The following is a 27,980-nucleotide window of genomic DNA, read 5'->3' as shown; positions in this document are numbered from 1 at the left end:
TTTTTTTTTTTTTTTTTTTTTTTTTTTTTTTTTTTTTTTAAGTTTTTAAAAGGATGATTCAGGTATCTATTGACAATAACAGATTGGTGGAAAAGGAAACCTTCAGTACATTGGACTGGGGTGAAGTACAAAGTCAAGGAGAGGAAACCAAGACATTGGATCAACAAAATGAACCCCAGTTAGGTCTGAAAGACCAGCAGGTTCTAGATGTGAAGAGCTGCTTTTCAAAGAGCACTGAGACTTTGAGAGTTCATTTAGCTGAAAAGGGGGATGGAGCTGAGCTCATATGGGATAAGGATGACACATCTGTGATGGATTTTGTCACCTCTGCAGCAAACCTCAGGAGGCATATTTTCTTTTTTCTATGATGCATATTTTCAGTATGAATATGAAGAGCAGATCTGACATAAAATCAATGGCAGGGAACATCATTCCTGATATTGCTACTACTAATGCAGTGATTGTTGGGTTGATAGTATTGGAAAGATTAAAGATTTTATCAGGAAAAATAAATCAATGTAGAATAGTTTTTTTGAATAAGTAACCAAACCTGAGAAAGAAGCTTCTTGCGCCTTGCTCACCGGATCTTCCTAGCCCCAATTGTCAAGTATGTGCCAGCAAGCCAGAGGTGACTGTATGGCTGAATGTCCATAAGGTGACTGTTCTCACTTTATAAGATAAGATGGTAAAAGAGAAATTTGCTATGGTTGCACCCAGTCTTCAAATTGAAGATGGGAAAGGAACAATCCTAACATTTTCAGAAGTAAGTCAGAAGCTAATAATCATAAGCTGTCAGGATTTGGAATTAGAAATGGCAGCTGGATTGAAGTAGGTGATTTCCTTCAGGACTATACTTTACTGATATCAACATCCTTTACAGTGAAGACCTAGGGAAGGATGTCGAATTTAAAGCTGTGGGTGATGCCCCAGATAAAGTAGGGTCCAAACAAGCTGAAAATGCCTCCAAAAGCATAACCAATGGCAGCAGTGATGGAGCCAGCCTTCCACCTCCACAACACAAGAGCAAGATGATATGCTTATAGTTGACTCAGATAAAGAAGGTCCTTTAAATAATGCTGACAATGGAGACAAGATAAATTAGACAAGAGAGAGAATATCAAGGCAAAAAGGTCTTGTTTGGAACTAAGGAAAGAGCTTGATGATGTCACGTCATTAGATTGAACAAAAAACCCCCTTACTCTGTCGGCTCATCTGGCACAACCAGATCATTTGTTGTGTCCTTTGTTTCAAACAGAAAATGTTGACACTGGTAACTTAAAAGTGATTCTGCTCCCTTTGAAGGCATTCGTTGCACTAGAGTTATTAGGAACATTGCAGAATGCCATACTGAAAGTAGAAATATAGTTTTTAAACCCTTTGAAGAAACTGTGTGCATAACCAGTTATGAGATAAAACAACACAATGCATGTTGCCTTTTAAATGTAAATATCCCAGGTATCATTTAATAGTTTTAAAATATCGTGGTTTAGTAAAGTTGATATCTGCTTATAAATATTATGCCTTTATTTATGGTTAGCAGAAGAATTACGTTTAGGTTTGATCTAACCATTTTCATATTCTTAACAGATAGATTCAAAGAAATATCAAGTGCTATGCATTAAAACCTATTTTAAAATGTTAAATGGCCCTACTTATATTAATGTAAAATAATGTTAGTTTACTCAGATTTTCAGTTTTTACAGACTGATATGTCTATGTAAGAAGTCAATTTTTGTGTATTGTTATAATTTCAGGTTATTTATATTTGATGTTTTGTAAAAATTTTTTGTATGTAAAACTTAAATTAACGAATAGACTCTACTATGGTTTAAATAAATGGCACCTGCATAGTTGTGAAGTAAATAGAAAAGAAACACAGGTTTTGACCCCGACGTGATTTGAACACGCAACCTTCTGATCTGGAGTCAGACGCGCTACCGTTGCGCCACGAGGCCTACCCAAACTTGCTGTTGGCCGGATTTCGTGAACAGCTGTATCGTCAGCAATGAGGGGCGGAGCTTTCCCTCGGGCCCCGCCTCTGGAGTCTTCGGAAGGGCGAAATTGCTCGCGCATGCCCAAGGAATTAAATTCCTGTTCTTGGTAAACTACGAAAAGATGCAAATTATACTTAGGTACATTTGACTTAAAGACCAATTATTTAACCTTGTCAGTTCATTCAATAGAGAAGCGATTTCTGTGTTTTAACTTCTTGGGAAGGATGTCATCTTCGTGTCACGGTTGTCCTCGCCTGCTAAATAAATCTTACACTTAGCCTCAGCTTGACCGATGATTCAGTCGCCTTATTAAGCTTCTCTGGACCTTCGTTTCCTTATCCGTAGACTGGGTATGATCTGATACTGTCAGGCGGGGTGAGCAGCGTTTATAGAGACGGCGGGAGCCCAGCCCTGCTCACACCTTCGCGCCTTGCAAACCACAGTCAGAGCCTCTGCCTCAGCTTGCTTAATGACCTTTGCCTGAACGGAGGGTATGCCACCAAATATCCGCCTTGAATAAGTGGAGGGAATCTTTCTTCTCCTACCGGCGTTGGTGGTATAGTGGTGAGCATAGCTGCCTTCCAAGCAGTTGACCCGGGTTCGATTCCCGGCCAACGCAGTATATTTTAAAATTCTAAACTGTGTTTTTCCCTCTTGTTCCTCGAACCCCAGTTTGGTGGGTTGAAGCCTGTCACGCGGAAACCTCTGCTCCTAGGAGACCGGTTTTGCTCTTCCCCCCGGGTCCCAGATCCCGTCGTCCTGCTCCGGATGGTCGTATCCCGCGCTGATTTCCGACCAGTACGTCAGAGTTTTCGCGGATAGCGGTGCGAATCCACAGGCAGGAGGCGGAAGGAGTCCCCCAAACCTAGCTTCGATACGGGGACGGAAGTTGGGGACGTGGCGAGGCAGGGGAAAAAAGCTGCAGGCTGAGACTGGAAACGCTCACGCTGTCAGAAGAGGCGCAAACGCAAGGAGGTAGTGTTAGCGCGAATTACTTGGGGTGTTGGTTCATCCATGTTTTTTAGGTTTCGTCCACGAACACTTCCAAGTAGAAAGATTGATTGGGGAGAATAATGGGTATTGTAGCTGCAAGCTTAAATTGCAACTTACATACAGTACTATCTCGAGGTTCAGGACAAAATACACCTTTTCTCTCGATTCTCTCCTCAAGGTCTCAGGTGTTCAATAAAAAAGCAGGATTTGAAGGGATTTCTATAGAAGTGGAAAAGTAACAACATACTCCTCCCCGTCGGGGAATCGAACCCCGGTCTCCCGCGTGACAGGCGGGGATACTCACCACTATACTAACGAGGAACGAGCTGAGACTCTGTTTCTCCGGATCCTTGATGTGGCTGATGTACGGTAGCTGGTGCTTGGTGTGCCTCCAGGATTTTCTTTCCAACCACTGAGACGTGCTATCTAGAAACTTGTGTACATTTTAGACAGTAACTAAACATAAATTCCCAGAAAGGCAGAAAGGAGGAGTAACTGAGACAGGCGACGTCGGAGGCCGCAGAGTCCCGGGTTTCTGAGTCTTTTGCTCTCTAGGTACAGCCCAAATAACTTCAGTCCGCTTCCACCATCTCCTGTCACCCACAGCTGGAGGTTGACGAGCATCAATCACAGCTGAACCACTCTGGGGGCTAAGGCAAGGCGCCAAGCAGGGCTGCGGAGATCAGAAAATGAGTCTTTCTGAAGACTGCTTTCTCTAGAAGCCCAAGCAAGACTGCTCACGGAGCTTGTTTTCGACACCGGAGCGTCCATTCAGAATAAAAGATAGCTAATGACACTGATCTTTTTCTCTTCCAGCTTCCCACGCCACTGTTAACTCATACTATTGCAACTCGGGGTCAGCAAAATAAGCTTTGGGCTCGTCCGGGATTTGAACCCGGGACCTCTCGCACCCGAAGCGAGAATCATACCCCTAGACCAACGAGCCGACGCGCGAAAAAGGCCGCGAACGCCCTTAGAGGTCGTACGGCATTTGCCGGGGTCCTGATTGGCGGAATCTTCCGGGAGCTTTTCAGGAACCATATTCCTCATAGCGGAATGCTATACTCTGGAGCATGTATCTAGGAATCTCTGGGCTGCTATCCCTAGAACTCCAACTCCTTGCGAGAAATAAAGTCGAGGAAGTGGGAGGGGGTGGTCTGTGTCTGCCCCCACTCCACCTTTTTCGACTGCCTTGAGTTTCCAGGTTCCTGCTCTTTTCGGTCACCAACTCCCTGTCATCCCTTAACCTGGGGTCTCCAACCTTCCCGCTCTCAGCCTTCGGACCCAGCCTCGCGGTGAAGAGCTTTGAAACAAGCCGCGAATAGGCCGGATCTCAGGGTCTGGGAACAGAGTCGTGAAGTCCCTAGGTGAACACCACCCCTCTAACCGTCCCTGCACCTATTTCACTGGGGTAACCGGCAGGGGCTTCAATAGCCTATCGTGTCCCCACACTGCTTGACAGCACCCAGCTAAAAAGACAAAGGTGATGATTCCTGTGTGTGTGTGGTGTGGAGGACAACACAAAAACTCAAGGAGATGTTACTGAGCCGCCAGGCTGATAAGGTAGAGGAGGGACTCTGCTTCTTCTGCAGAGTAGAGTTGGGCACCAGGCCAGGCCAATCAAGATGGTCCCTGATGCCTGACAACTCTGTGGACACTGGCACCAGGGTTCAGTCTGGCCTCAGCTCCCCAGTTCCCTCTAAAATGGCTCAGGAGACCTTCCTACATGTTGCCTGAGAACATCAGAAGGTGAGGGAGTGGCCATTTGGTCAAATGAGTGTAGTCCTAGACCAGTAGATCTAGTTTTGAGGCCCTAAGTGTCCCCTGAGCTGCTCAGAAAATCTCTAAACTCTGAGAATACTTATCACACTTGTACTTGCCAAAAGTCCAAAAGATTTGGTGGAGCTTGGTGTGGTGGTGCACACTTATAATGCCAGCACCAGGAGGATTGCTATGAAGCCAGCCTGGGCTACATAGTGAGTTTAAGGCTAGATGGACTCAAATGGTAGCCTGCTCCCAGGTAGTCCTCCCAGCAGGTCTCTGACTGGCAGGGACCCTGTCCTGGGCTGAATGAACCATCTTGATCCATAGGAGAGTCATGTAGTTTGTGGCATCAGACCCTTCCTAATGCCCAAACTACAGATACTATGATGGGGAGGATTTCAAGGGACTCTTGTTTTCTTCTCATCTCAGATGTCCCTAGCCAATTGGTGGGGAACAGAGGAGAATCTGGCCTTTCCCATGAGTGTCACAAATATTTCAGATGGATAAGAGGTTCTTAGGGCTGATCTCTTGGCACCTTCTCCTTCAGCCCACTTTGAATTTGTTTCTCTCGTCTTGGGCTCCCAGTCTTCCAGTTGTGTCTCTCTCTCACCTGGCCCCAGGTGGGGATAGGGAGTAGGGGTGGGCTAAATCTTTTATAGCCATGATGAAATTATGTCCTTTCTTTCTAGGAAAATTCAATGGATACCAAGGAGTGAATCCAGAAAGTATGGTGTTGACTTTGGTGAAAATATTTCACATTTTAACAGATATCAATATCTTTACACTGCTCTGGTGTGAGAAACTGAAAGTGTAAATAAGGATCAAAATGTACAATAGAGCCGGGCATGGTGACTCTATTGGGTAATCCCAGCACTCCGGAGGCTGAGGCAGGAGGATTGCCGTGAGTTCAAGACAGCCCTGGCTGCATAGTGAATTCCAGGTCAGTCTCAACTACATAGTGAGACCCTGCCTCAAAAAAAAAAAAAAGGACAATAGATGGTGTAAAATAGGAAGAGAAGGTCTAGAGCGGAAGGGGGAACTGGGAAGAGTAGGGGAAATGAAAGAAGGGAAAGGAAAAATATGAGAAAAGGAAAAAATGGAAACAAAGTCTTTGTAAACAGGGAAGGGTAGAAGGGTTGAAGGTAGAGCAGGGGAATGGGGAAAAAATAAGAACTAAGGTTCAAGTTCCCAATGATGAATGTCATTGTATTGTATACCTAAAATGTACCAATAAACAATGAATTAAAAAAAATAACAAGGGCCAGGGATTTAGCTCAGTGATGCTGCCACCTGCTTCACAAATGCCAGGTCCAGAGTTGGTCCCTGGCACAAATTCATTACACTGCTGCAGTTCTGAGATTTAATTTTGGGCAATCACAGTTGAGACTGGAGAGAAAGTGGGGTAGGAAATAGAAAAGGGTAAATTTGAGATGCTGGCAGCCCTCTTACCCCTAGCATTTCCCCTAAGAGAGAATCTGGGCACACCCCTGAAGTTTATTTTTTGTTGTCAGTGTTTTGATTTTTTTTTTTTTTTTTTTTTTTTTTCAATGTTTTTGTTTTTTTTTTTTTTTTTTTTTTTAGACATGGCCTTGCCATTTTCCTGCCTTGGTCTCCCAAGTACCTTCTCCTTTTTTTTTAAAACCTTATTTTTATTTTTAAAAAATTTTAAACTTTATTTATTTGTTGTTTTGTTTTGGTAACGGGATCAAACTGGAGTCCCTGCACTTGCCCTTAACTTTATTTTCAATTAGTATGTATTTGTCAGACATATTGATCACATGCATCACAGGGAATTGGTACCTACCTGTACATGATATGTCTTGATTCTCTCTTCCCCTTCTCACCTTCCTTCTACTCCCCTCCCACCTCTGTTCTTTTGTTTCCTTTTACTTTCCTTCCCTTGCCATTTGAACATGTTCTTCCTACTTCCCAGTATGCTCCTTATTCACCCTTTGGGTTTGTCACACAAGAGAAACAATGCTTTTTTTTTTTTGTACCAGGGATTGAACTCAGGACCTTGAACTAGGCAGGTGTGGTGCCACCAAGCTAAATCCCTGGCCCAAACAATGCAATATTTAAATTTAAGATCCCTTCAGATTATGGTCTTGAGGTGCATCTATTTTCCTACAAATGACCCAAATTTATCCTTCTTTACGGCAGAGTAGTGCTTCATTGTATATAAATACACGTTCTCTATCCATTCATTTATTGATGGGCACATGGGGTGTTTCCAAAATTTAGCTATTATAGGGCCCAGGATTTAGTTCAGTGGTTCCGGTGCCTGATTTCAAGAGCAGGGACCTGAGTTTGATCCCTGGTACCAAAAAAAACAAAAACAAAATTTAGCTATCATAAGTTGTGCTGCTATAAGCCCGGGTATGCAAAAGTCAATGTGGGATGACGCTTTCAATAAGATACCTAGGAGGGGGACAGCTGGGTCAAAAGGAACCTCTAGTTCTAGTATTTTGAGGAATCTCCACACTGATTTCCACTGTGGTCTGCACTCCCACCAAAAATGGAGAAGGGTTCCCTTCCACCCACAACCTCACCAGCATTTGTTATTGGTTGATTTCTTGCTTGACATTCGTTCTGGAATGAGATAGAATCTCAATGTTGTTTTAATTTGCATTTCTTGAATGACCAGTTGTGTTGAATATTTTTTCCATATATTTGTTCAGTGTTCCCCACTTCATCTGAGAAGTGTCCATTCATTTCAAATGCCTATTTTTAGATTGGGTCTTTAAATTTGGGAGGAGTCTGCTTTTTTTGTTTTGTTTTGTTTTGAGTTCTATATTCTAGATGTTAGTCCTTCCACTGAGGACTATCTAGTAAAAAACTCTCATCCTATGTGTTGTTTTCTCACTCTATTGGTACGTTTCTTTTGCTGTGCACCATGTGCCTTCCTGAAAAATTTTTTTCTCTTCAGATTCTACATTCTGTTAGTTATTGAGGCCTCTAAAAAAAAATCTAAATGTCTTAAATTTATCTTATGAATTACAGGTGGCACACACCTGTAATCCCAGCACTCAGGAGGTGGAAGCAGGTGGACGGCTGCAAGTTTGAGGTCAGCCCAGGCTACATAGTGAGTTCAAGGCCAGCCTGAACTGCATGGAGAGATGTTTCATCGGTCCTTAAAAATTAAATTCAGCTGGGCATGGTGGCACACACCTGTAATCCCAGCACTCAGGAGGCTGAGGCAGGAGGATTGCTGTGAGTTTGAGACCAGCCTAGGCTGCACAGTGAGTTCCAGGTCAGCCTCAACTACATAGTGAGGGCCTGTCTCAAAAAACACCCCCCACAAAAAAAGGAAAAATTCATCTCATCCCACAATATGGTGCAAGCTGTTGATATCTCTAGAACCAACCCGTCCTCCCCATCCCTCATGCTGATTATAACATTTATCTAGGGTAAGTTTATAATTTATCTAGTATAGTTTTAGAATTTAAACATTTTGATTGTATTTATGTCTCCATTCTCCTTCCCTTATAAACTCCAGCAGGGCAGGCTTTTTCATCTATTTGTTTACTGCTATATTCCCAGGGCCCATGACATTGTCGGTCACACAGCAGGTGTTTAATAGAACACAGCAAATTTCTGCTTGTTTTTTCAGATTTGGCTCACCTGCTGTAGGAAACCTCCCATGACCAGCCTTCAGTCTCACATGGATGAGGTTCCCTTCTCTTTTCCATGTCCTCACAGGACCCTGTCCAGCAACTAGCATGGGTTGTTTTGATTGTGTCTTCCCAGAAGCCCTGAGAAAGGCTAATGTACAGGGTTCAGCCCTTGTTTGACCTGAAGAGATCAAGCCCTTTAAGCTTTTATTCAGGTGTCTCAAAGCACTTCCTCCATCACCTCGGCTTTGGGGTAGCCGATTCACACCAGATTCTCTGAAGACCCCTTATGTCCTGTGCTCTCTTCTACTTCCTGTTCACCTGGTCCCAGATCTTAAGAGCCTTCTTGCAAGAAACCTGATAGCGCCAGGCCAGCTGACTACTCAGTCAGTCCTGCAGGCTCCTACCCTGCTGCCCTACACGTGAAAGGTTGGGTTCTAGACTGTACCTAGAAGCTGCACCACATTTTAAAAATATATGAAAAAAACATAAATGTGCATGTTTTTATTATACATAGAAAACATAAGATTATATTATTTTATATAAGATTACAATATAATATGATATAATTATAATAATACGATTATATTATATTATACATAGAAAATATAAGATTAGAGGCCCCAAACCAAAAGACATAACGAAGACCCCCCCCCAATCAAAGTGGCTCGGGTTATAGAAAACGTCACGGGGTAGAGGAAGCAATCCCTGAAAGGTAGCGTAGCTGAGAGTGGGTAGCTAAGTTGACTACTACCTCCTACAGCGCCAGTGGACTGTGGCATCTGCTAGGCAAATTACAGTGCAGGCCTGAGCAGGATTTCTGCTTTGATCTCCCAGGATTGGCAGCTTTTCTCAATGGGACACTTGGTGTTTTTAGTGGAATTAACCCCCTTGTGTACTGTCATACAAAAACAATAGATTGATCCTGGGGGTATTGAATTTTGTCCAAAAAGTAACACAAACTACTGGTCTAGGATTAATAAAGGCACCGCTGGGATTTGAACCCAGGATCTCCTGTTTACTAGACAGGCGCTTTAACCAACTAAGCCACGGCGCCAACACTAGAAAGGTTTTTCCCAGGAAGCCCTACAGGAAAATACTTGGAGTCCGGGATTTAAAGCAAATTAAGTGAATTTTGCATAAACCAGCTAACCCTGGATTCCGGAGATTCCCTACTATTGAAGGAAATGAATGAAATTTCTCAAAACTAGATTCATGGTCGACAACTCGATTGCTCTGAGACGAGGGGATTTGGAGCATGGCGACGGGTCTGCCTCTTGAAAAAGGGTATATACAAGAATAGTGAGGTATACAACGGAGAAGAAAAATAACTCGTAGTCGGCAGGATTCGAACCTGCGCGGGGAGACCCCAATGGATTTCTAGTCCATCGCCTTAACCACTCGGCCACGACTACCCCACTCTGAAAAAAATACCTTTATCTTACATCTTTCTTTGGCGCTTTTGCCTACAACCCCTTTTATGAACCGGGACATTACTCGATGAATCGAAAGTGAATATTGGCTCATAGCTCTGTCTTTCTAAAACTCTTTCCCGATCGTCCCCATTTTTCCACCGACCTCCAGCAACAGCCTCCGGGAAAGATGAAGTGGTGATAAGAGTCTGATTCTCCGCTCCAGCCCACCGGGTTCTTCCTTTACTAGCTTTGGAGAGTTAAGACAAACCCGGGTTTGAGGTGTACCCTTTCGTAATCAAAACGCTTCGGGATTCAAACCAAACCAAACCAAACCAAACCAAACCAAACTGGAACCTTATAGCAGAGGCAAAGTTTAAAATAAGTAAATAAGCCTCTGGCCCGTACGGGGATCGAACCCGCGACCTTGGCGTTATTAGCACCACGCTCTAACCAACTGAGCTAACCGGCCAGCTCTAAAAGTGAGTACTTCTATCTCTATATAAGGTATTCCTAAAGTACAGGCACATGCTCACACCAAGCACGTGAAATCGTTTCTCAACCTGAAATCAAACCGGAACTGCCAAGAGGAAATGCTAAGCAGTTTTAAGAGGTGTAACTTAGTTCTATGTCTCCATCTAGTGAGCAGCTCTTAGAAGATAAACGAAAATACACACACACAGCTCCTCCCATCCCCCACCCCGGCCAAATTCTACAAGCCCTCGGTGCGTTGTGATTCCGGTGGTCTCATGGCGCCCATCTGACGCCGGCCTGGTCTACCGACATCTGAGCGGATCTACCTTAGGCCTCGCCCTGCAGAAACGCATAGTGCTGACTTTTCCACTGGGGTCCTAACAGTAGAGCTTCCTCTCATGCTCCAAGAGCTTGGCGTTGCCACACCCACTCCATCCTTCCAACACCTCTAGTCTCTCATAATTAATCCCAGGCCACATTTTGCCGACTGAGATCACCATGCCCTTGTTTTCACCTGATTCAATTTATTTCCTGGGGGACCTGACTGGTTTACTTCTCTGCTGGACCAGCAGCTCCTCTCCAAACCACTTTGCACTTTTTGTATCAGTGGTAAACAAATGGCTGAAATGATGGTGAGTAGGCCAGGGCCTGGAAATGTGGCACCCCAGAGATAAGCATACAGAAAAATCCCCAGAGAGGTTTATTGGAGGCCAAAAGGCCTGTGACCAGCACCCTCACGAGGGGCAAGTCTTTGGCTCTGCTGGTTGCTGGCATAAAGGCAGAATCTAGCTGCTTACTGCCACCTGTGAGTGTAGGTGACTTGACCCCAATCAGAGGAAATATCAACTGCCATGATTTGCTGTTCCCACACCAACCCCAGGAAGCCCGGCAGCAGAGTAAGTTACAGGAGGGTAGCAATTTGAGAACCAAAAGATATGGGGTCCAGGATCAGTGAGAGAAAGAGAAGGTGCCACAGAGGATGGAGCTGGAACCTAGGCCTCAAGGGTCCCAGGAAGGGAGAAAGAACTTCCAGGCCATCTTTGCAACTCAGGTCAACAGGAGGAAGCAAAAGTCCCCAGCGAGCTGGGGTGCTCTGGCTCCTGAATAGAAAGACACGCCAGTTGGAGCCTGGGATTCATTTTTGTCAAGAGAGGGAGCTCTCCACACTGGAACCGCTGTAGCCGTGGAGGTTCTGAAATGGGAAGAGAGGAAAAGCATTCCCCACACATGTAGGTTTTAGTTTACACTCACCATTCTCCTACCCAACTCCAGAAATTTCCTATCAATGCCTCATCCCTCTTCCTCCCAGGAACCCATCTATGTGTACCAGCCTTACCTAATGGGGTGATATTACAGGGTTTCTTCTCAAGCTCAAAAGAAAGCACAATAGGGCGAAGGACGGAAGGACTAGTACAAAGTGTCCTTAGGAAGAGTGTCAAAGGCTCACCCATCTTGGCTGAAGACTAGAAAGGGAAACAAAATTAATCAGAGCCCAAGCTTCCAAACTTCAGTCCAATCCAAGGATAACCTACCTCTTGGTCACATCTCACCTCCAGTTGGGCTCCAGGCCGTGTAAACTGCAAGGCCACTCTCCCTGGCCCTCGGGCACACTCTAAGAGTGAGGTCCACTCACTAGGACACAGCCCTAGTGCTTCTGCCACATGATGATTTTTACAGGCCACCATGGCTTCAGCAGTCCCATCCTCTACCAGAAGCCTAAGGGAAGAGAGAGGAGGCAAAATTTCCACAGCAAACTCAGGTTGCCAATCTCCTGAACCCAACATGCCTCTTCTCACCATTTCCAGGTTTTAGCTCACAAAACCCTCATTCATTCAAAAATATTCATTAAGCAATTCCAGCAAGCCAGGAATTATGCTAACACAGACAGATGAAGCTTGTCCAACAAGGAGTTAAATAGGGTAATGGGTGCTCCTACCTGATGCTGGCCTGGCTTACTGATGTCTGAGTGGGGCAAGTGGAGTCCTGACGAGTGCACCTTCCCTGGGATGAAAACAGGGTTGAAAAGTCTGATGGGTTTCATCACAACCCTCTGGCACGACACACCCAGCTTACCTTGACCCTTCTCGTACCTGGGAACAGATACTACTACAATGAGCACACACCCATAGGAGCTGAAGGCTGAAGACAGAAACCACGTGGCAAGAGGCAGTAGCCCGGAAAGGGGCCCGTCCACCTAGTAGAAGTTCAGCCAGGTAGATGTGGGGCAGGGGAACACTAAGGAGAAACAGAGAGATACAAGGGTTAAGAAACAGGAAGAAAGCTGGAGGCACTGGCACATTCTTGCAATCCCAGTGGCTTGGGAGGCTAAGGTAGGATGATCATGAAGACCATCCTGAGCATTTTAGCAAATAATCATCATTTACTTCTCAGACTTCAACACCAAGATGTTCACCAAGAGACATTTGCTTTTTAGACTGAAAAGCATTCAAAAGCCTAGAACATTAACTATTTCTGGGTAAAATGACACATATTAGGCATTTTTTATTTAGAGCAGAGGAAATCCTGACCAACACTCTTCTGGGATTGGAGAACTCTAATTATGCTAAAAGCCCCAGAGCCAGGGACATGAGTGAGTGAGATGTGGGTGTGATACCATGAAGTTTAGGGATCAGGGACTAGGTACTGACCTGACTGTGTTCTCTGGGGGAAAACTCAGGACCTGCACAAAAGTGGATGACTGGAAACAACAGTAAACATTGTAGGATCTGTGAGGGGAAGAACAGTAGTGAGGAAAAGAAAGCAGTCAGACTGGGGTAGCAGGTGCACTCAGATCATGCTTGACAGGGTTGGCTCTCCCCTCACACCTAAGGACAGACCCTGGCCCCAGCTTTACCAAAGCTGGGGGAAGAATAAGAAAAGGACTGGTGTGCAACATCTCAGCAGGGGAGAGGGCATATACGAAAACTAACAAACTGAAAGTAAGTAAAGAAGCAGGTATGTAATCCCAATATTCTGGGAGACTGAGAGAATAATTGCAAGTCTGAGCTCAACATGGGCAATTTATCAATGTCTGAGATCCAAGAGCCTGTTTAAACGGGCTGGGTGTACAGCTCAGTGCAAAGGCCATTGGTTCACTCCTCAGTAGTGGGGAAAAAAAAGAAAAAGAAAGAAAGAAAGAAAGAAAGAGAGAGAGAGAGAGAGAGAGAGAGAGAGAGAGAGAGAGAGAGGGAGGGGGAGAGAGAGAGAGAAAGAGAAAGAAAGAAAAAAGAAAGAAAGAAAGAAAGAAAAGAAAAGAAAAGAAAAGAAAAGAAAAGAAAAGAAAAGAAAAGAAAAGAAAAGAAAAGAAAAGAAAAGAAAAGAAAAGTGTAAGCAAAGAGGTGTTGTTGCAGCATAGTTATGTGGGTGTGAACATTCAAAAGAAGTGCCCTGGCATGGAAAGGAGGTACGGCCACATGACACAGATCTTCACCTGGAAATCTTCTTCTCCAGCTGGCTAAAGTGGACCTGAGCTCCTGGCAGGAGCCCTAGAGGAAGAGGAAAGTGTGGTTCTTCCATGTAGATGTCCAAGTGAGGGGGGAATTCACAGTTAGCAGGCTCTAGAGCTACAGTTAGCTTCACACACCTTCTTAGGGCCCGAGTGTTTCCTGCAGGAGAACAGGGGGCTTGTGGGATCTATAGGACCATAAAGTCCCACCACTTACTGCCCCAAAAGGAGAGGTCATTACCAGGCTTTGTCCGGCAAGGGCCCAGAAGTGGCTCACACACTGTCCGTGACAAAATCTCAGCTGAGAAAGACACCAAGGAATCGGTGAAACTAAAAAGTGAAATGCACAGGGAAACCAGGAATAAGGACATAAAAATGGAGAGGATAAGGCCTAGGATAGAAACAGGAGCCATAGTATCTGCTATTATGTCATGTGGAAGGTCTTGAAGCCAGGTATAGTGGTGCACACCTATCACCCCAGTACTCGGAGGCTGAGGCAGGAAGATTGACAACAGTTTGAAGCTGTCCTGGGTTATACAGTGAATTTAAGGCCAACTTAAAATACATAGCAAGACCTTGTCTCAAAAACAAACAAGAAAACCACTTTGGAAAATCTTGGGCTCTGCCAAATTGTTCACTAGCAAAAGAACATGAATTTTACTCTTGAAGCAGGACATTCAAAACCTACACAACTTGAAAACAAAAATAATGAAATCTATGCCACTTTGGAAGTGGAGGTCTTATAAGAGGAATTCTCTTCAGTTTACGCTTGCATTTTTACCTAGTCTCTATTAGGCCATCACTTATAGTCTATGCCTTGAACTTGGCCCTCCCTCCTCAAAAAGTAGATCTTTGGAAACATTCAATTTTTTGTAATGGTGTCTCACTGTATCTCAGGCTCACCTGGAATTCCCAATCTTCCTGCCTCAGCCTCCTAAACGCTAGCATTATAAGAACGAGTCATGATGCGTGGCAGAAATGTTCACTTCTAATAGAAATCAATCTCATTAAATTATAGACTATTCAGTAGAGTTTCTTTCTTTTTTTGGTACTGGGGATCAAACTCGGGACCTTGCACTTTCAAGGCAGGTGGCAGAACCACTGAGCAGGTGGCAGAACCCCAGCCCATCGTTCTTTTCTTTACATGGGGAAATTTCTCTGCTGCTTTTTCATTTGGACTTGCAGTCACCCCAAAAAGCTTACGTAGGCCGGGCGTGTGGGCGCACGCCTGTAATCCCAGCACTCAGGAGGCTGAGGCAGGAGGATAGCTGTGAGTTCAAGACCAGCCTGAGCTACATAGTGAGTTCCAGGTCAGTCTCACTACCCTGTATCAAAAAACAAAACAACAACAAAAAGCTTACATGAGGAAGTATCATTGTCGTTCCTACAGCCATCATCCAGCCACCTGCACCAAATGAAGGCTTCTCTACATTTTCAGCTTTCTTCCCTATATTTTCTCATGTTTCTCCTACTTTCTTTCATTGTTAAAACTTTTCCTTAAGGGTGAGAATGCTTCCTTGTGGCCATTTGCAAACAGGGTGTGGGGGAGAACAGGAACCATAACTTCTTTCTTGCACTGACATCATTCCTCTACAGCTAAATAGTGTTAAAGGAACATCTTGCTCAGGCACAATGGTATGAGCCCATAGTATAGGCTAGTAGGGAGAATGAGATAGGACTGTTCAAGTCCAGGAGTTTCAGGCCAGCCTGGGCAACACAGAAAGAAAAAGAAAAAGGGAGATGCATATTGTAGCAGAACAGACTACTCACCATACCCAACCTGTGCAGAGAAGGCAGTGTGCCCAAATTAATTGGAGGGGCTGGTAGATACTTACTTTCCACTGAGCAGGTTGGGCAGGGAGGACTCAGGTAGTGTCCTGTGTATACTGAGCTCTTCTGGCACATACTGGGAGCTCTCAAGTTCCAGGGTCCATTCGTCCTGGACAGTGAGGCAGGATACACAGCCAGCCAATTCCAGAGGACGCTGAGGTGTGCAGGATGAACCCTCTGCCTCAAACAACATTGGTGTCTGCCAGAAAATGGGAAGACAACTGCCTCTGAGTGTGCCAGGCCAGAGGGAGGGTCACAAAATCTTCCAGTATTATTCTTTCTGCAGCCTGTTGAAGAAATCTCAACACAGACAGGCCTAGCCTCTTTAGGAGACCTGGAGGGACCAGAACTGGAATGCCTTCTCCAGATTCCAACCCAACACAGCTTTCTGGGGAAGGGGAGGAGGAGCTGGGGCACTCACAGAGTGAGGCATGACAAGTCGGTACACTTGCCCTGGGTGCAAGAATGCAAACCAGCGGACTGAAGAGCCAAGGAAGAGGAGGAGAACCTGTAAGGAAGGAAAGAAGGGTGTTGTGCCCTAGCCCAGAGCTTCGGCATGGGGAGTCAGGCCCTAGTGCCAGGAGCCCCACTTTACCTTCTGATCCTTGTTCTCATCTTTCAGGGGCTCAGATGGGCCCCATCCAGTCCCCTCTTTCCTCTGGGTGCCCCCAAGCCAGATCCCTGACACCTGGAAACTGAAGGTGGGCTTGAGCACCTCAGCGCTGGCTCTTGAAGAGGCACAAAAACTCAGCTTCATGAGGGTCTCCTTGTGGGACAGCAAGAATAGCCGGCTCTGTCCTACATGGGGTCCCTCTGGGCAGGTGGGCTCTGTCTGAGGAGGTGCTGAGGGAGTGGGTGAATGAAGTGCAGATCTGGGCACAGGCAGGATCAAGGAGTCAGCAAGAAAGAACTGGACATAGACTCTGTTGGAGAGACAGGAACAGATCTCTTGGTGATGTAGGTACTGTGAGTTTTGGGTGCCAGCATTCTCCTACTGAAATTCAGGACAGCCTCCACCCTTAGAAGCTGACCTGGCTTGTCGCTTCTGGATGAAGTCTCCCATGCCCAGCTCCTTCCAGGAAGGAAAGTTGCTTTTGACATTCCTCTCTATGACCAACTGGAATCTCTCAGCCCGCACCAGGCAGCCTAGAGAAAGAAAGTTCTCTATTTTGGCAAGAGAGAACTGCGGGGTGGGCAGTGAGGAAGAACACCCTGCAGATTTTGAAGGATAGAGCTGATTTCCTCCACATCTGACCACTCACCTCCCATGAAGCAATACTATCAAGGAGAAACTATTCCATCGGCATTATAATCCCGTCCCTGCCTTCCTAGGCTGAAGGGCTTTGAATCAACTTTGGCACAAAGGCCTAAAAGGCCTGCTCCTAATTTTCAGCAATTCTCCTCTCTAAGGTTTTCCTGTCCACAAATCCTAATAAACCAAATAAGACCATTGCTCTTCCAAACCAAGAATGCAAGAAATTGGAGTTGTAATCCTGGTATGCATGTTAGGAGTTACAGGGGGAGAAAGGGATGTTGGGAACTGTAGTTCTGGTTAAGGGTCTGCTGGCTCTTTCTACCTGCCATACCCGTTTCCTAAACTTCTCACCAAAGTTGTTGATCAACATGTGTCACTTCAGCATCTATAGTAAATCCCAGCAAATGTTTCCTCGTGGCCATTCCCTCATACTCAGTTCTAAAAACCTCTACCCAACCAGCACTATATTTCCACCTCTGAACTCCATCCATACCTATGAGCCGAGGGTCAGTGACAGGCTGAGAGTCCTTGGCCAGGAGCAGGCAGGACAGGGAGCCACTCTGGTCCCTAAGTTGCAGACAACCTTTACGAGATGAAGCTACCAGAACTCCAAGTAAAACCTGTAGGAAGAGCCAGGCATGGTGGCACGCATCTTAACCCCAGGACTTGGAAGGCTGAGGCAGGAGGATCGCCACACATTCAAGGACAGCCTCGGTTACATAGTGTGTTTAAGCCCATCCTGAACTACAAAGATCTTATCTCAAAAAAATAAAAAACCAAACCAAACCAAACCAACATATAGGAAGAAGGCCAGGAATTAACTATTTATTTTTCCTGGTACTGGGGATAGCACCCAGAGCCTTCACACAAAGCTACATCACCAGTCTTTTTTTATTTTCTATTTTGAGAAGGGTCTCACTAAGTTGTGAAGTTATCCAGGCTGGGCTTGAACATACAATCCTGCCTCATTCTTTCAGAGTGCCAGGATTATAGGTGTGCGCCACCAGCTATTAATTAAACCGACAATGAGCATCAGAGCCATGTTAAATGTGAGCATACAAAGTAAACAAAAAAGGACCAGGGATTTAGCTCAATGGTTCTGCTGCCTGTCTTGCAAAGGACAAGGTCCTGAGTTCAATCCCTGGCACCAAAAAAAATTTTTTTAAAAGTCCAAAGTAAACAAAAAAGATGTGTCTCTGATCACAAAGGGCTTCTTCTCAAGAAAGATGGATAGAAAAAAACACAAAAACATTCATACTTTTAGTAGCAAGAAATACAGTGCACGATTGGAGTTAGAGACGAGACTACTCAGGACCTTATAGGACATGAGTTTGGTTTTATTATGTGTGCACTGCGCGAGCCATGAAAAGGTTTAAAGAAAAGAATTCTGTAATCCAATCTACATTTTTACTGCACTCTTTCTAGTTGCTGCAGGGAGAATAGATTAGTGGAGACCAAAAGTAGTTGGAGCAGTCTGGTTGGAAAGCTGTTATAGTTAAAATGACCAAAAAAATGATAGTAACCTGGTCTAGAGTAGTGGCAATGAGGATGGCAAAAAGAGAAAGTTTCCAAGCTTCTTACCTGGACTGGTTGGAAAGTAGAGGGTCGCAGACAGAACCAAGACCAGGCCAGGCGCTTATTGAGCTGGCAGCTGGTTAGGTAGGCAGCCTCTGGGTGGGGCAGAAGGGCTTTTGGGTCAAAGGAGGCCCAAGCCTTATGCTGCCCTTCCTCTGCCAGCATGGCCAGAGTGGGGAAAGAGAAGGGAGTCTGCAGCCGAGCATACTGTCAAGGAGAGAGGAGAAATCAGACCGTGTCCTCTGTGCCCTGGTGTCCTCTGGTACATCAGTTCTGCTACCCACTTTCCCTTGCATTCTCATACTTTCTGGAGGGGACAATGATGCGGTTCTTCAAGGACCTCATTGTGTGCGTTCCGAAAGGTGCTGCTTGGTGGAACTAGAACATCCAGGGCAGGAGCCAGGAGTTGCAGTCCCAAGCTGGGATTCTCAGAAGAATGCTGCAGGAACTGACGGTGTCTCAGTACATGGGGACACAGCCTTGGCCAAGAAAAGCAGCACAATTACTTCCCCCGAAGTCCCTGTCCCTTCCAAGAACCTGCTTCCCTGACAGAGAAAGTGTCCTACTTGCACCACCTCCCTACCCCAAAGCCTCATGCTCCTCACTTGCAGGTCAGCTCCACCAGGGCCCTGGTAGCCCACAGGTAGAGAGGAAGTCCTAACTGATGTTTCCATATCAGCTGTTCATACAAGGAGGCCCCATGAACTTGATGGGATGACTGAGTCCCAGGTTTCTGACAAGAAAAGCTCCGAAGCAGAATGGCACCACGGAGGCAGGGTGCTAGCACTGGCCTTGTTGTCCCTCCACCCACTGACTGGAAAAGGTGAACATCCTGGAGCTGCAGGAAAACAAGAAAAAGTGTTAAAACAGAGGTGAGGCCACCACCTCAATGACCCTAGACTGTTCCTGCTGCCTGTTTCAAAAGAAAGAAATACAAGTTCCCCTATGCTGGCTTTTGTCCCCTTCCACACTTCATGTCTCACTTAAAGCAACCCACTCCCTGAGATCAGCGTCATCTCCCATGAGCTCTAGTCAGTCTTTCTGAGGACCTGGTGGCTCCTGGCTGGATATGGGTGGCTCTGCCTTCTCACCAGGCTGCCTGAGATTCTCCTGGCCTATACCTGTGCTTTAGCCAACTCCTCCACAGCTTAAAAGGACCTCTGTGAAAGGGATGCTTTAGCCTCAAACCCTCCTCATAGACTGTGTCCCCTGTGCCCAGGTGCCCTCCTGTGCTTCAGCAAAACTACTGCTCTCCTTTGTAAACTCTTGCCCAAATTATTTGTACAAAAAGCACTCCAAGCCAGGTATGGTAGCACATGCCTGTAATCCTGGCACTCTCGGAAGCTAAGGCAGGATTTCAAGTTCAAGCTCATTGTTGGAAACTTAGTGACTTAGTGAGACCCTGTCTCAAAATAAAAAAGAGCTGGGGATGTATCTCAATGCAAAGGTCCTGGGTATAATCCTCAGTAACACCAAACAAACAAACAAACAAAGCATGTTTTCCAACATATCCCTTATTATTTTATATTTTTCTAAAGAAGTTCCCACCTACCATAAAAAAAGAGCAGCCCATGAAGTGAGCAGACTGCTGAGAGGGTCCCTTGTCATCAGCCTGACTTCTTACATACCTCCAGACAGACCCCAGGTCGCATCAACTGCCTGAGGCCATGGAACTGCTGGTATGCAAGGCAGAGTTCCAGCTGCCCGTCCAACTCATAGAGGCCAGCAGGCTCATTCAACACGCCAGTGACTGTTCCCTGCAAAGAGGCCAGAGGTCCAGCTGGTCACTACCACCTCCTTCCTCACTGGAGATTCCCATTTCCTGCAAACTCTAGGATCTCTTCCTTAGGCTCACCTTGTAATGTAAGAGTGTGGAATTCCGGAAAAGACCTTTTTGCTTCTTCCTGTCTGGAGAGTTGCTGGGCATGGGGAATGGTTTGGTTTCAGCTTCCAAGAAGGGTCCTGCCAGCTCCAGCTTTTGCACACATTCTGGATTTAGCAGCATCAGATTCGAAGAGGGAGTGGTTGTCCAAGCACAGTAATGTTGACCGTGGATCCTGTATACTCGAAGTCCTGTCAGCACATAGTCCTCACCAGGCCGAAGGGCTCGGTGCCACACCAGCTGGGCAGGGATCTACCATATGTGGAGGTGGCCAATATAGTGCATAAGATGTTTCCTATGATGCTACCCCTCTGCCAGAGTCACTTCTCATCACAATTTGACCTCAAGACTTATTCCTCATGAGTTTTTCCTGTCTCTTCATCTCTGTTTGCCAATTTTCTTTTTCTTTCTTTTCTTTGGTACTGGGGATTGAACTCAGGACCTTGCAACCTTGCCCTTGCCAGGCTGGTGTGGCACCACTGAGCTATATCCCTGGCTCTTGCCAATTAAATCTTAAACCACAGACTTTCAGGATTTCTGCTTTCTCACTGGAGATATTAAATATTTCCTAATTCTTTCCTCAAGATATAAATCATTGTTAAAATTTCCTTTAAAATATACAAATATTCCATTGAGAAAATTATGCCCCCCATTTTTGGTACTGGGAATTGAACTCAGGTCCTTATGCTTGTGAGGCAGGTGGCGGCGGAAATCACTGAGCTAAATCCCCAGCCCATTTATGCCCCCCCCTTTTGTTTTTTGTTTGTTTTTTTGTTTGGTTTTGGCACCAGGGATTGAACTTGGGTCCTTCTGCCTTCGAGGCAGGCACCAGAACCACTGAGCTAAATCCCCAGCCCTTTTTTTTTTTTTGGTTTTTTGAGACAAGGTCTCACTATGTAGCTCAGGCTGGTCTCAAAAGCACAGCGATCCTCCTGCCTCAGCCTCCCAGAGTGCTGGGATTACAGGCGTGAGCCACCACGCCTGACAATTTATGCCCTTTTTAACACTTCTCATCTCCCACCTCACAACATACAAACAGTATTCATCTATGTCATCAATATGTTTGGATACAAATGTACCCACTTGTACTGGGATTACAGGCATATATTACCACAATCTGACTATGAAGGTAATTTTAAACAGTATTTTTAGTGTGCTTGCATTTTAACTTTGACCCAACATATAAGGTCAGGTGTGCAATTTTTCACTTGTGACATCATTAGAGCACTCAAAAAGTTTCAGATTTTGGAGCATTTTGAATTTCTGATTAGGGTTGCTCAATCTGTGTCTGTTTGTCCAAGAGGGGAGGACAGGGAAGGATGACTCAAGGAGAAGGCAGCAGCACAAAAATGCTCAGAATTCAGAATAAACCAGGTATGGCTTGGGGGCAATGAAAACACTGGCAATGGCAGAGAAGAGTAAATGTTGCTGGGAGTCGCAGGAAACAAATTGGGAGAGCTAAAATAAGGGAAGAAGCCCAGAAATGCCAAGGAGGCATCACATGAACTGGAGGAGACAGTAGGACAATCACTGAAAAAATTTAAGCCTGAAGAAAAATGTTTCATGGATAAGATGATTCATAAACATAACAATCTTCTGAAGTATCCTTCCCACAGGCATAAAAAGCACTGCTACCTTTCTCAGGGGCTTCAAAGCAATCTGATAGGAGCTGGAGTATTAGATTTTTTTTTTTTTTTTTCCCCATACCGGGGATCAAACTCAGGACCCTGTTCTTGCAAGGCAGGCATAGTTCCACTGAGGTATATCCTGGGGCTGGAGTATTGCTCAGTAGTAGAAAGGGTGCCCAGTATGAAGTAGGCCCTGGGATTAAAACCGAGAATAATGACAACAACAAAACCCTCACACTGATAACTCAAGAAACTTTAACTTCAGTTATCTGTGCTCAACTTTCCAGAGCTCTGTTTCTACTCTGAAACAGCTGAGTCCCACCAGTTAGTTCTTTGATATCACAACTCATCATAAGGTATTGCTAAAACCTTACTGAAAACTCACTGCACAGGACAAAACAAGTCATTTACAATGGTCTTACTGAGCAAACAAATGAAGGATTGTGGGTGCTTTCACTCTCCATCTCTCCCTCCATTCTCCTTCAACGCCCAGGAGGACCCCCAGTATTTCAGCCCCTTCTTCTTCATTCAGATGCTGAGGTTCTTCCTTTTCCCTATCTGATCCCAGGATCTGAATGCCTAGCTCCTGAATCTGGCCCTTTATGCCCTTGACCCTTGAGTGTACCAATATCAAATTATACAGCTCTGTCTCAATTCCTTTCTAAGGCAGAAACCTCATTTGAGGAAGACAGACCCATGGCATTCCAGAGCCAAACACAGATGCTCCTGCTGGGCTTCCATCGGTGCTTGGCAATCTCTTATCCCCTATTAACACAGCAGTTACCCTAAACCTTTCCACACTTTTCAAGGTCCAGCCCTTCAATTTCAAGAGATAACCTCAGCTCCGATTCACTGGGGTCATCTGGAGCAACAAAAAGTCTCCAACATGCCTCTTCAGCAGCCCATATACATACCAAGAGCATCCCTACACTGCTGTGAGTGTAGCTTAGTGATAAAGCATGCAGGTGCAAGGCACTGGGTTCAATCCCAACACCAAAAAAACCCACCAAAAAACAAAAAACAAAAACAAAAGTACATACTAGTGCCACATTTTTAAAAAATGCATTTAATCAATGTCTTACTTGAGTTAAGATAATTTGTTTGACCATTCTTCTAACACAGGGGAAAAGTAAGTCACCCTGGCAGTTTTTAAAAATGTCAGAGGATGCAAAAGCTATTGCCTCAAATGAATTGCACAGCAGCAAAGTCTATTCCCCATCTCCATACAAAGACAGTAATATTGCCTGGGATTTTCCCTGCACAGCACTGTTCCCAAAAATAACTCAGCTGCCCTCCTTCCCTACTCAGTTCCTTTAAGAAGTTATTGTTCCCATTACGAGTTCAGCACTGCCTCACACCTGCATGCCCGTGAATTGACCTTGACCCTTACCTGCACAATGATGGGCACCTGGCTGACCGCCTGGCCAACAGCTTGGGGTGATTCACCAAGAGACAGGACAAAGTATGTCTTCTGCTGACTTCTTACCAGAGGACTCAACCGGACCAGCTTCCCAGCTAGATTTGACTGCACCTCTCTGAGTTTGTTTCTAAGAAGGCAGAGGAGGGGGAAGATGTCATCTTTCTTTTTTCTCTACAAATGTCTTCCCTTCCAATGTAAAGAACAACCTGGCAGGGCCCGGGTTAAAAAAAGCAGAGCTGGTGATGTAGCTCAGTGACCTGTTCTGAGTTCAATACACAGTACAGGAAAAAAAAGAAAAGAAAAAACAAAGGCCGGGGAATCCACTGCCTGCCTCAGAAGCATGAGGTCCCAAGTTCGATCTCCGGTACCAAAAAAACAAAAAACAAAAAACAACAACAAAAAAACCCACAAGTGTTTTACTTCTCTTAATAATCTTTTTATGTGGTGGTACTGGGGATTGAACTCAGGGTTTACACATTAAGCTATATCCCTACAGCTCTAGCCCTTTTTCAGTTTTTATTTTGAAACTGGATCTAAATTGCTATATTGCCCAGGCAGGCTTCAAACTTCTAGGGATTCTCCTGCCTCAATATCCCAGAGTGCTGTGATTACAGGTGTATAACACCATGTCCAGCTCTTCTGAACATTCTTGATGTTCAAAGGCCCACTGATCCTTTGGAATTTGGAATATTCCATCTATATTACTATCAAACCTTTCTTTCCCCTCCACTGAACTACTATCATCTTCCATGTTTGACAGTGCTCCCATCTCCCCTAGAAAGGAAACAGTTACCTGTGACTGAGCACATGGGATGCAATCTCTGGGTACAGGACAGGAATAGGTGTGAGAGGGTCAGGACTCGTGGCCAAAGGAAACACTGGCACAGGGGCACCCCAGATCTCCAAGTGCCCTTCCCCTGAGGAATTCCACTTGGCAGGAGGGAGGTAACTCCAACTGGGGAACAAGAAGAGATGGCCCAACCAAGAAAGGTCCAAATCTATGAGCTAGAAAAAAACCAAGAAGATGGTTACCAGGGTCCTAGCATCCAATCCACCCTCCTGTATTTGTTCCTTCAGAATCCTAGCTGCCTTGTTCCCTAAACACCACTCCTGTTAGAATCTGACTGTTCCTCCCTACTTACCTCACAGCCCAGGATTCCAGTGTTATCTTTCACAAAGAGGTTTCCATCCCTGCATTCCTGTTTCAAGTCTTGTGATAGGTCTGTTAGTGTCCCTAAAAGTAACAACTGCTCCTGAGGCAGAGGGTTCCCATTTGGTCCAGCCTCCTGGGCCCAAGTCTCATATGCACTACTGCTCCAGGACAGGTGGCTACAGCATGGATGATGGTGGCTCCTCAGTTTTTGTACTGAGACAAAGCTGGAAAGCAGAGAGAACAGAGGTCTTACAAAGTCAGTCCAAGTCTAGGAGGATATACTCACCTGGGCATAGCCCCACAGTTCGTGAAGGGGAACATGAATTAAGAGATGTGTATGATTGTGGCTGGGGATTTAGCTCAGTGGTTCTGCTGCCTGCCTGATAAGCACAAGGACCCAAGTTTGATCCCTGGTACAAAAAAGAAAAAGAGAGAGAGAGAAAGAGATCGAAGAAGAAAGAGCTGGGAGTAAGAACCTAACATAAGGAGGATGGGGTCTGGGTCTAGAGGCTGCACATTACTGAGGGAAAGCAGAAAGTCTCTGCCAAATGATAGCTTTTTGGGGGCTGTAATGGGGATCGAACCCAGGGGCACGCTGACCAACATCCTCAATCCTTTGTACCTTTTTTTTTTTTTTTTGAGACAGGGTCTCACTAAATTACCCAGGTAGGATTCAAACTTGTGATCTTCCTGCCTCATTCTCCCAAGTAGCAGGGAATACAGGCGTATACCACCATGCCTACCTATGAATAATAACCAGAACAAGATGGCATCAGGAGGAAGACCCAGGGAATATGAGCAGGAATATAGGAAGACCTGAGGTAATGACTGTGTATGGAGAATACTTTATATATACCACAAACAGCTCCCTTGAAAGCATCTCAGCTCTTAGCTTCATTGAGAACCCCAATGGTCCTAGGCAGGTTTCCTTATTATTACAGACCAGTACTAGAGTACAGACCAGACTTATTAGTACAGACCAGTACTGGCTAGGAAACTGAGGCTGAGACAGCAAGTTGGATAATAATACAAACAGAAGTTAAATTATGGGTTAAGCGTATAGCTCCATAGTAGGAGCCTACTTAGCATGCATGAGGCTCTGGGTTCATTTTCAGTAACAACAACAACAGCAGAGCTATACATGTATGCTGGGGTGTGTAAACTGGTATAATTCCACTGACGAACACTGTGCAAGCAATGAAGGAGGTTGATGGTGTGTGTACCCTGTAAGTGAGCACCTCTCTTCAGGACAGTGGTAACTCTGGGAGAAGTGAGGGAGAATTCATCAGAACAGAGTTGTCAAGGGACTTTAGTAAATCTCTAATATCTTACATCTTATGAAAAACTAAAGCAAATGTGGCAAAATATTAATGTTTTTAAAAGTTGAGCAAAAGGTACATGGCTATATTCATTGTTTATATATCAGCTAAATCTTTCTCCTTTTTTGCAGTGCTGGGGAACAAATCCAGAGCCTTTTGCTTCCTAAGCTAAATCATTCTCAAACACAAGCCTTTCTCAATGGGACCCAAACAACACCACACAGTCTTTCTCAATGAAGGAAACAGTGTGTTGATTTACATTCTGGCAAACCAGTGTTTGAAAAATCACTGGTTTAACTTAACACATTAGAAAATTATATGGAATGATGAAAATAATGTTTTGAATAACAAAAGTACAAGTCAAACGTTCTCTTGCCAAAATTCCTTTTCCTCTACTGACTGACACAGGGAGCCAGTCTACGGAAAATGTTTTCAAATCCATAAAGAGGTTAAGGGAGTGCCAGGGAAAAAATACCCTAGCTGAAGTTAGTTTGGGCAATGACAAATTAAGCAAACTCAAACTCAGGTTTCTACCTTTTTTTATTTTGGTACCAAGGATTGAACTTGGGACTTTGTGCTTGCAAGTAGGCAGCAGAACCACTGAGCTAAATCCCTGGCCCTCAATCTTTTGTTTTAAAAAGGATAAACAAAAAGTGACTCTCCATATATAGAGAGAGCAGTTTAAAAAATAAGTAAGAACTATGTATAACAATGTGAAGTATAATGTTAAGCAGAGAAGAGCAAATTGCAGAGGATATGTAAGATACTTTCCCACTTATATAAAATCTAAAGAGATATAAAGCTCTATTGCAGACTGATTAAGGATAGAAGCATCTATAGCAAAATATATAGATATGGTAGGAATAATACGTCCCATACTTAAGACAATGGTTACTTCTATAATGAAGAAAAAAGTTTCCTTTGGTAAAACTTTTCAGAGCCTTGAATAAGTTAATGACCCCTGTAAATCTCCTAGATAAGGTTATATTTAAAGTCTCTCAAACTTACTTGGCCACAAAACACTCTTTTCTTGTACTGCTTTATTACTATTGCCTAGTGTAGTGTAGAATATGAAATGGTAGTGTACTAAAAATCCAAAATTAAAAAAAAATACTCTCAGCTGGGCGTGGTGGCACATGCCTGTAATCCCACCACTCGGGAGGCTGAGGCAGGAGGATCGCTGTGAGTTCGAGACCAGCCTGGGCTACATAGTGAGTTCCAGGTCAGTCTCAACTATACAGTGAGACCCTGTCTCAAAAAACCAAAAAAAAAAAACCAAAAAAAAACAAAACAAAAAAAAACACAACTCTCAGACAACCTTAAATTAAGGTCTTCCTTTTCTTTCTTTAGGTTTTGAGGTACTGGGGCTTTCACATTGAGCTACATCCCCAGGTCTTTACTTCTTTCTTTTTAAAACAGGGTCTGGATAAGACATGTAGGCTAAGCTTAAATTTTCAATCCTCCTGCCTCAGCCTACCACAGCACTATGATTATAGGCATATGCCACTATGATAGTTTGTGGTCTTAAAAACAACAATCTAGCTGGGTTGCAGTGGAGGACACCTGTAATCTCAGCTACACAGAAGACTGAGGCAGGAGGATTGGAAGTTTGAAGCCAGCCTCGGTAACTTAGCAAGACCCTGTCTCAAAAATAAAAAAAAAAACAAAAAACAAGTATGGTAGTATACATATCTATAATCCTAGCACCCAGGAGGCTGAGACAAGAAGATCACCAGGAGTTTGAGGCCAGCGTAGGCTACATAGTAAGTTCAAGGCCTGCCTGAATTATAGTTGAGAACTTGTCTCAAAAAAAATCAAAATAATAAAAATAACAATAATAATAAATTAAAATAAAATAAAAATAAACAGACCTAGAGATGTAGTTCAGCACTAGAGTGCTTGCCTAATATGCACAGAGCCCAGGTTTAATCCCCAGTACTGAAAAAAATAATTCATACTTGATAAAGGCACAAATCTCTCTGAGTCTTACTTTCCTACACAAAATGAAAATAATACCATATTTTCCCCTTACATTGAGAACTCTTTTTCCAAATTTTCTTTCTTTCTTCCCTACTTTTTCTTCCTCTCTTTATCTCTAAAGCTAACTTAAACCAGTTAAGAAAAGAACAGCTAGAGGCAAGGATTTAGCTCAGCGGTTCGGTGGCCTGCCTTGCAAGCACAAGGACCAGAGTTCAATCCCCAGTACTAAAAAAAAAAAAAAAAAA

At 44.6% G+C, this 27,980-nt stretch overlaps 1 protein-coding gene, 7 non-coding genes and 1 pseudogene across 8 annotated transcripts in view; 2 read left to right on the top strand and 7 right to left on the bottom strand.

Annotated features, from left to right (window-relative positions):
* LOC104855937 overlaps positions 1-1,189 on the top strand; it is a 7,310-nt pseudogene extending 6,121 nt beyond the window's left edge.
* A 694-nt stretch (positions 1,190-1,883) lies between these two features.
* On the bottom strand, positions 1,884-1,955 carry Trnaw-cca. The gene has a single exon. It is a non-coding gene; the product is annotated as a tRNA-Trp (tRNA).
* A 586-nt stretch (positions 1,956-2,541) lies between these two features.
* Trnag-ucc lies at positions 2,542-2,613 on the top strand. The gene has a single exon. It is a non-coding gene; the product is annotated as a tRNA-Gly (tRNA).
* A 623-nt stretch (positions 2,614-3,236) lies between these two features.
* Positions 3,237-3,308, bottom strand: Trnad-guc. The gene has a single exon. It is a non-coding gene; the product is annotated as a tRNA-Asp (tRNA).
* A 553-nt stretch (positions 3,309-3,861) lies between these two features.
* On the bottom strand, positions 3,862-3,933 carry Trnap-cgg. The gene has a single exon. It is a non-coding gene; the product is annotated as a tRNA-Pro (tRNA).
* A 5,051-nt stretch (positions 3,934-8,984) lies between these two features.
* The window catches only part of Ctc1 (CST telomere replication complex component 1), a 33,658-nt gene continuing 14,662 nt past the window's right edge, over positions 8,985-27,980 (bottom strand). Inside the window, exons 5-25 of the mRNA XM_010615022.2 lie at positions 24,426-24,684; positions 24,077-24,288; positions 23,254-23,410; positions 20,209-20,487; positions 19,982-20,110; positions 18,959-19,191; positions 18,658-18,832; positions 18,360-18,560; positions 17,272-17,398; positions 16,555-16,669; positions 16,119-16,446; positions 15,945-16,031; positions 15,529-15,722; positions 13,935-14,023; positions 13,679-13,853; positions 12,897-12,974; positions 12,339-12,483; positions 12,185-12,249; positions 11,799-11,964; positions 11,585-11,711; positions 8,985-11,440 (exon numbers count right to left, since the gene is read on the bottom strand). Of these exons, the coding sequence (XP_010613324.1) occupies positions 11,301-11,440; positions 11,585-11,711; positions 11,799-11,964; positions 12,185-12,249; positions 12,339-12,483; positions 12,897-12,974; positions 13,679-13,853; positions 13,935-14,023; positions 15,529-15,722; positions 15,945-16,031; positions 16,119-16,446; positions 16,555-16,669; positions 17,272-17,398; positions 18,360-18,560; positions 18,658-18,832; positions 18,959-19,191; positions 19,982-20,110; positions 20,209-20,487; positions 23,254-23,410; positions 24,077-24,288; positions 24,426-24,684 (3,481 nt within the window). The 3' untranslated portion in view covers positions 8,985-11,300. The remainder of the gene's footprint in view (positions 11,441-11,584; positions 11,712-11,798; positions 11,965-12,184; positions 12,250-12,338; positions 12,484-12,896; positions 12,975-13,678; positions 13,854-13,934; positions 14,024-15,528; positions 15,723-15,944; positions 16,032-16,118; positions 16,447-16,554; positions 16,670-17,271; positions 17,399-18,359; positions 18,561-18,657; positions 18,833-18,958; positions 19,192-19,981; positions 20,111-20,208; positions 20,488-23,253; positions 23,411-24,076; positions 24,289-24,425; positions 24,685-27,980) is intronic.
* Positions 9,346-9,419, bottom strand: Trnat-agu. Its single transcript has one exon. It is a non-coding gene; the product is annotated as a tRNA-Thr (tRNA).
* Trnas-aga lies at positions 9,696-9,777 on the bottom strand. Its single transcript has one exon. It is a non-coding gene; the product is annotated as a tRNA-Ser (tRNA).
* Trnai-aau lies at positions 10,173-10,246 on the bottom strand. The gene has a single exon. It is a non-coding gene; the product is annotated as a tRNA-Ile (tRNA).

The sequence above is a fragment of the Fukomys damarensis genome, unplaced genomic scaffold, assembly GCF_012274545.1.
Source record: "Fukomys damarensis isolate Sample0158 unplaced genomic scaffold, DMR_v1.0_HiC HiC_scaffold_13, whole genome shotgun sequence".
NCBI lineage: Eukaryota > Metazoa > Chordata > Mammalia > Rodentia > Bathyergidae > Fukomys > Fukomys damarensis.
The sequence above is the reverse complement of the archived record's forward strand: the minus strand, read 5'-3'. Positions and strand labels throughout refer to the sequence as shown.